General features: G+C 44.5%; 1 protein-coding gene across 1 annotated transcript; it reads right to left on the bottom strand.

Annotated features, from left to right (window-relative positions):
• Nucleotides 1–3959: 3959 nt before the first annotated feature.
• Nucleotides 3960–4634, bottom strand: LOC103901959 (claudin-8-like). The gene has a single exon (XM_009282943.1). The coding sequence runs from the start codon at nucleotides 4632–4634 to the stop codon at nucleotides 3960–3962; it is 675 nt and encodes a 224-aa protein (XP_009281218.1).
• Nucleotides 4635–7417: the final 2783 nt, after the last annotated feature.

The raw sequence follows: 7417 nt of genomic DNA on the forward strand, positions 1-7417 counted from the left end.
GTGGCCGAAGTGCAGGACCCGGCACTTGGCCTTGTTGAACCTCATACAATTGGCCTCGGCCCATCGATCCAGCCTGTCCAGGTCCCTCTGCAGAGCCTTCCTACCCTCGAGCAGATCAACACATGGCCCTACATGGACCACCTCCCACTAGTAAAAGGAACTGATGGTGCCGATGAGACTCTTGACAGTACCCAGGTAAGCTAGTCGGCATCAGCCTTCTCCTCATTTCTCAAGCAACACATATTTAGGATTGCCAATGGCCTACAACCCTTAGGTGTTGGTTCCTTGCTGAGACTTTGCAGGAAAGTATTGCTGCCACCAGCTCCACAGGGCAGTAGGATGAGTGGGGAGGCAGCATGGTTAGCAAGGGGTCAGCTTGCTTTCCTGCCTAGGGGTTGATCCGTGGTACAGTCACAGGCTAAGTTCAAGGGCTAGAAGCATCCAAAATGCAGAACGGAGGTGGGCATTGGTTGAGGAGCTCAGTTCAGAGGCTTAACCCTGCTCTGCAAGGCAAGACTGGGGTAGTGGACAAGCCTGTGTCAGGACTGTAGTTACCGGCCAGGACCTTCATACAGCTGGAGTTACCCAGCACTACCCTTCTTCCAGCTCAGCAGGTAAGCAGAGCTGTGCATCATGCCTCATACTCAGAAAGCCCACTATATCTGCTGTGTGGGGTCAGAGTATGACCCTTGGTGAAGGGCTTAAATCCCAGACAAGACTGCTGTTTCGTTAAGCCCAAAGATACCCTGAGTACAGGAGGCTGGAAGTGGGGACAGTACCTCCAAACACAACTGTCCACTGGCCCTGGTCTCCTGCTGCTCTGTAAGCACCTGCCCTTGACAGTGGCAGCAGCAGATCTCCATACATCTCCAGCCTGACACAGTAAGGCCATTCCTATACTTCAGTAATGAGCCTTCCTGGCAGTGAGGCCCAAGATATGGCCTCTCCTAACCTCTCCCTGCTCCATTTTCTATTATTCTTTACTAGTCATGTTTGAGAGTTGAACAGAAAGCAAGCAGCCTACAGATAAACTCTCAAATATAGGCACCATGTATATTCAAAAACATGGGGGAGTACAACACCTATTCAGGACTGCACCTTAAAGAGACAGACAAATCCATTATATGCAGCTGACCTTACTGGATTTGCAGATGTGTGATAACCTCACGTGTCAGATGATTCATTCTCATATAAAATTGCAAAACAGGAGCCCACACACACTCAGGCTCTGTTAGGGCTCTGCCTTGCCTGCACAAAACAGCTCCTGAAGCTGCGCCTCTGCTGCCACCCATGTGTTTACCACCTCGCTGCCTAGCTCTAATAAGAGCAGTGACTAGTAATGCAGGTGGCAGCTCTACCCTCTAGACCTCCACAACAGTTGCAGCAGCAGTGGGAGAATTTCAGAAGAGGCTCATTATAAATGAAAGCCCAGTGGCTCAATCATGGAGCGGTGATTGAAATCTTGAACCTTCACTCATCTGAGTTAAACGAGCATTACTTTCCTCTGGCATGCAAGTTGTGCATTCATTTGCACAGCACAGAGGCTACCAGGTGGACCTGGAAAGGCTCCACATCCATTTTCCATTGCAGGAATGCATAGGGGGGCCCAAAGTACAGGGGAAAGGGGAACAAGCTAGACACCCTTGGTTTCATTTATGGAGGCAATACTGCTTATTTCCCAAATAATTTCTCATCTGTAGGCACAAAAATGAGTTCTAAATTACAGGATACAATATTTGAAAGTTTATTGCTTCAGGCAGTTGTTTTGTGCTTGGATATACGCCCTTAGATGGGACCCTCTGCTCAGACTACTCAGGGTTTATTTAATGCTCAAACCTGAGGGACGCCAGCTCTGTTTAAAATGGAAGCTTTCATTTCAGTTCTCTTGACGATACAGTATATGGGTGAGATACAATTTAAAGGAAATGGCTGGATGTGCATGGGAGGTACTTAAGGGGGAATATATATATGTTTTAATAAGGTGAACTGTTTGCAGCATATATAGGATCTCTAAGGGAGATTTTCAAAAACTTCAGGATCCCACTCACAGTCCATTAGACTTGTGTTCCTGTTAGTCTTGTGGATAGTTTTGGAAGTCTTCTTATAGTCTTCCTGTATCTTCTTTTGTTTGTACAACTAGATCAGTGGGTGCTTTACCAGGAACAGATAATACTATCCGATGTAGCAGTAGTGTTCGATGTACACAGGGCTTTTACAGAGATGTCATGCTTATCTCACTTTTCACTGAGGCTTGCCTATACATGTACTATATACATGTAGTTTTCTGAGTAAGAGCTTGTACCTGCCTTTGAGAGGGATGAACTAGGCAGGTGACTTTATTATAGACATCATTATAAACTCTGGTGTTCTAGCTTTGAGTTCTGTGTAGGATATTCACAAAGTACCGCTAACAACAGGTTTTCTCCTCCACCCTCTTCCCCTCAGAAAAGAGGCTGGACTGAAATACAAACATTAATGAAGGAATACAAAGGAAATACAGCCACATACTGCTGTATTACAGAAGGGTCATGCACATTACACATACACATATGTAGAAATAATTTGCTTAAAAATAAGGCAGAAAAATAAAATTACATAATCAAGCACATCTTACAAACACTGTGAAGAGAGTTCTAGAGCAGATTTTGATTTCTTCTAGCTTGTTCAGAGTTGCATCTTATGAAGCGAAGAATTTGCTCTGAACTTTCAAGTAGTAATAGTCCAAGGAATTTAGTAGAGAACTACAGATCACATAATAAACTTTCTATAGAATATTTAAAACAGTCAGTCAAACTCTAGAGCAAGAATGTTGTTCTCCATTAAACACCACAAATTGAATTGTGTTCCCAGTTCAGTCAAAGGCAAAATTCCATTGATTTCTGTGGGTCTGGAGTTACATCTTATCCATTGGTTACAAAATTCTATTAAAATATTACTACTATTGATTAATTTGGGTCATTTATTAAATTACTTTGTATGGAACTATTTATTTTTCCATAGACTTGGTTTCTTCACATTGTTGCTTATCATGGATGCATGATCTTATTATTAAAAATATTGTTTAGCTTGTTTTAATATGAACTGTGAGAAAACATTGTCACTGTTTATGTTCTCTATGCCTATAAACTATGCTGGTGTGAGTGGGTCTCAGCAAAAATATCGGCCTGATTGTACGGAAGACCCTTATTTAAAAATATATATATCACAGAGTCCTGCAGCAAGTAACCAACACAGTGTTTGTGATCTGTGCAATATTGCAAAATGTTGTCAGACGCGAGGAGTTTGCAAGGGAATACTGCTGCTTCTAAAAAGAAGGATGTGAATGAGTTTGACCTATATGGATTACAAAAGAAATATTAACTTTCACCAAAAAGATGATATTTAGGATGAACATAGAGCTATGTTTATTCTCTGAAATAAGGGATATTTTTCATATATTTCAGCTTACCTTCCTCTGCTGAATAAATTCTTCATGCAACCTTCCATTAAACCTACAGTAAATCAGTCCCTTAGTGAGTGCTTTTCTTTTAAACCGTTATTATCTTGTCCTTATTCACTGTTATCTCCTCTTTCCCAGACAGGAAAAAAGAACCCCAGCTGCTTAACTCCCCTCTTCTTTGCAATGGGCCAGAATTTCATATCACAGTGGAACTTTAAGACCTTTATTACTGTTTTACACAGTAATGCAACCCAAAGCAAAGCCACACAACCCAAAAGCTATTCCAAGTTACTATTAAAATAATATTAAACGTTCACCTTTCCGTGCATTAAAATTGTCCGTGCTGCAACATTAGCCACAGCAGAGCCCACTGGGGGTAACCGCAGCTCCAAAACGCAGCCCCAACAGCAGCAGTTACAGGGCAGAAGGCAAAGGCAGCTTTCTAGCTGCCCTTCTGTGCAAAAGCTGAAATCCATCCAGACAGATTGAATGCTTCAAAATAGGAAAAGGCAGGAGGCATCTAGACGTACTGACTTTTGGAGTATGAGCTTTCAGTCTTCCTGTGCAAATGCTGGCTGTGAGTGTGGTAGTGGGTTGGTGCGGAGTGTCCGTAGCTTCTGGTTTTCTCACAACAGCAGCAAAAGCAACAGAATATGGCTCCGGCAGCAATGAGGCAGAAGGCAGCTACCCAGCCCAGGTAGAGGGCCTCTCCAAGCTCCCTTTTCTGTGCAACGTTGACCACGGGGTTGTAGAAGTCACTGATGATGGTGTTGGCAACCCAGCAGACTGGAATGAGCTCGACGGCACCCGAGAGGATGAAGAGGAGCCCAGCTGTCAGAATAATACAGCCCTTGGCTTGCCAGCTGCTCTGTGCGCACCGCGTGCACTTCATCCCAGTAATGGCAATGATGAAAGCGAGGAAGGAGAGCACTGACCCAGCACACATCAGCCCTCTGGATGCTTGCAGGTCCGGTGAGAGGGTCAGCATGGAGTCGTAGACCTTGCACTGCATCCTGATGTTGGCTTGCCTGATGCAGTGCATCCACAGGCCTTCCCAAATGGTCTCAAACACGATGATGTTGTTCTCAATGAAGGCAGACCCCCTCCACTGAGCCATGCCTGTGACAGCGAACGTCCCGATCATGCCAATGCCACCGATGAGCAGCCCAGCAATCTGCAAAGCACTACTGACCATGTTGTCTTTGCAAAGTGAGCACACCTCAGCAGGTCCCTGAGCCAGGCGCACAGTGCTGGCAAAAAAATGAGCAACTTTTTCTGAAAGTCGTTGTCCCTCGTACAAAGAAAGTCTCAGAGTCAGTCTGCACAACTTTAAATTAGCTTAAATCTGGTACACGCTACCTGGGACTCGGCTGCACCTTCATCACCTTTATAATGCCCCCGCCACCACTGACTCAAAGAGGCAAACTGAGCAATCAAGCGGAACAACTTTCCAAAGCAAGAGAAAGGACAGGGTGTGTGTAAACCAGCAAGAGCCACTTAGGATAAATGTACCTTCTGAGGAAAATGCTTTGCATTGAAGTCGCTTATTTAAAAAAAAAAAAAAAAAAAAAAGCCCTACCCTTACCTCTAGCTATTGTCTACACGTTTGCCTGTGCTAAGGAAATGGACTGGTCTCGGTAGGGAGACTTAGGTGTGCACTGGTGCAGTTACTGAAGCTGTTGCACTGAACAAGCAAGAACATTCTGCCTCGGCTCGGCTCGGTGGCAAATTGCCAGGGGGAAAGCAGAGCCCCGCTCCCTGCCACAGGGCCTCTGCTCCCAAAAGTACTCTTGTTCTGAAGCTTGAAGGAGAGTACTGCAGTGACAGGATCAAGGGACAAAGCAAATCAAAAGGGTAAAGATAAAGTAACTCTGAACCTGAAACAGTTTGCAGAGGATAATCAAAGCTGCAAAAGACCATTTAAGAGGTAGAAGGAACAGTAAGAGACCTCAGTCCTGCTAATACCTGCATAGCTTTATACATTTCTGTTGCTATACCGAGTATTATGGGGATAGGCAAGCTTCTGGAGATGTCCACATGCTTGAACGATTGCACAGTCAGGTCTACCGAATGGTGATTTAAACTATGTAGCAAATTGTTCTCCTGTGCAAAAGTCAACCCAGCAATTACCCTATGATGGAGCCTAGTGCAGTGGAAAGCATTGGCTCTCCACGTAAAGACCTATTAGAGCTATCCATGTACAAACAAATGCTTTACAAAAATGTCATTTTAATTAGAAAAAAATTTAAACATCGTAATTATGGAGACCAGGTGAACTCTTCATTCATTCATTCGTTCTTGTGTGATGTGACCAGCAGACAATCCTGGAAAATGTCAGGTGAAGAAATTTGGTAAAGTCAGAGCAACAGAAACCACAGTCAAAAAGCTAGACAAAAAAACAGGCATGTAACAGTGGATTCTTTTTACAAATTCATATAGCTATGAATGTATGCATGAAATATTCAGCCTGATCTCTGCATGTGCCTTAACACGGAAAATAAAAAATTAGGCATAAACTAGGATTTTTTGTTATAAAGTAGTACTCCATAAGTTAAGACAAGAACTAATTTGTTACACTGTAAAAGATCAATTTAGGATATAATTAGCTAGATATTGAAATAGTAGTCTCCAGTCTCCTGCTATTCATTTGAACTTTCTTGCCTCTATTTCTCTTCTTGCCATTTATATATCTTCAAAAACAGAAAGTAAATGCAAGAAAATAGAGCAGTGCAGTGCTAAATATGCCAGCTTGTTGGCATATCAAAGATAGAGAAAAGATAAAAGTCCCACTTACATGTAATATTTTATGCTCCCTATGTGTATTTCTGTGTGTGTGTGCGCAAAACTGTGGTTAGGAGGCAAGGGAAAGTAAGAAGTACTCTACAAATCTTTCCATATTCAGTTTGGTTTTCATCCCCACCTGCTTTTCCAACCTCTGCAGCAGGCTGCTGCTTATAAAGACGTGCTAAAAGGATGCAGGCAGGTAACATCTCTTTCTGTTTCTGGTCCCTTGAGCCCTGATTTGTGGCCAGGCAACTTTCCATTACGCCCTTTCGGTTTTGTTCGTATCTCTGAACTCAAACCCGCTGTCTGCATGCCTTTCCTAATCCAAAGGCACTGAGTGCCTTGCCCTGAAAAGTGCAGTTAGTCTGATGGCAGCTCCAAAAGCATTTTGTGGGATGAGAAGCCAAGCAGGAATCTGGTTTTTTTGGGTTTGCTCCTGCTGCTGTGGTGCTCAGCGGTATCTAATCCCACTGCAACTACTCTGCGTGCTCTGCACTGCTCCTGCCATACATTTGTATTTGCAATTTTGGCTTCTGCTTGCCATCAGTCAGCCTGCCCTGGCAGCTCAAGCCCCTTTTGCCGTGTCTGTGAGCAAGGCAAGGGAGGGGCCCTATAGCCTCCTGAGTTAGGGACCATGACTGCCATGTGAGCTGAAGGCCCATGTCATTTTTGACTGCCCCTGGGCTTTACACTCTGCAGGCCCGTGCCCCGGCGCCCTGCTGCGCTCCTTGCCTCTGCTGGCCTGTGTGCCCAGGGGAGTGGGCAGTGCCCTCCTCCCAAAGGTGAGGTGTGCTGCAGGTGCAAAGGTGCTGGGGGGTAATAGCTTTCCTCCTGCTGCAACCCTGGTCTCCTGTGAAGGGTGTCATTTTCTGGCCAGCGATAAAGGGTGACTTGATGCTGTTGGGCAGAATGTATACATTCCCAATGCGTTAATTTGGAGAGGCCACACTAACTCTTACTGTATTGACGTAGGAACTGCATAGACTGCTATAGCATGAGAGAGTCTGGATCTGTGTAACTGAAATCACGATTTGCTGCTTTGCGTGCTGCAAACTAGTCATACAGACCCATAAGTGGTGGGCTTCTGGGTACAGGACTTTGGGAAAACTGAGTGGGGAAAACTTCTTGGATGACCGGATTCATAGAATCACGGCATAATTCAAGTTAGAAGGAGCCTCTGGATGTCATCTAATC

This window comes from Aptenodytes forsteri, unplaced genomic scaffold (genome assembly GCF_000699145.1).
Source record: "Aptenodytes forsteri isolate BGI_AS27 unplaced genomic scaffold, ASM69914v1 Scaffold2, whole genome shotgun sequence".
In the NCBI taxonomy this organism is placed as follows: Eukaryota; Metazoa; Chordata; class Aves; order Sphenisciformes; family Spheniscidae; genus Aptenodytes; species Aptenodytes forsteri.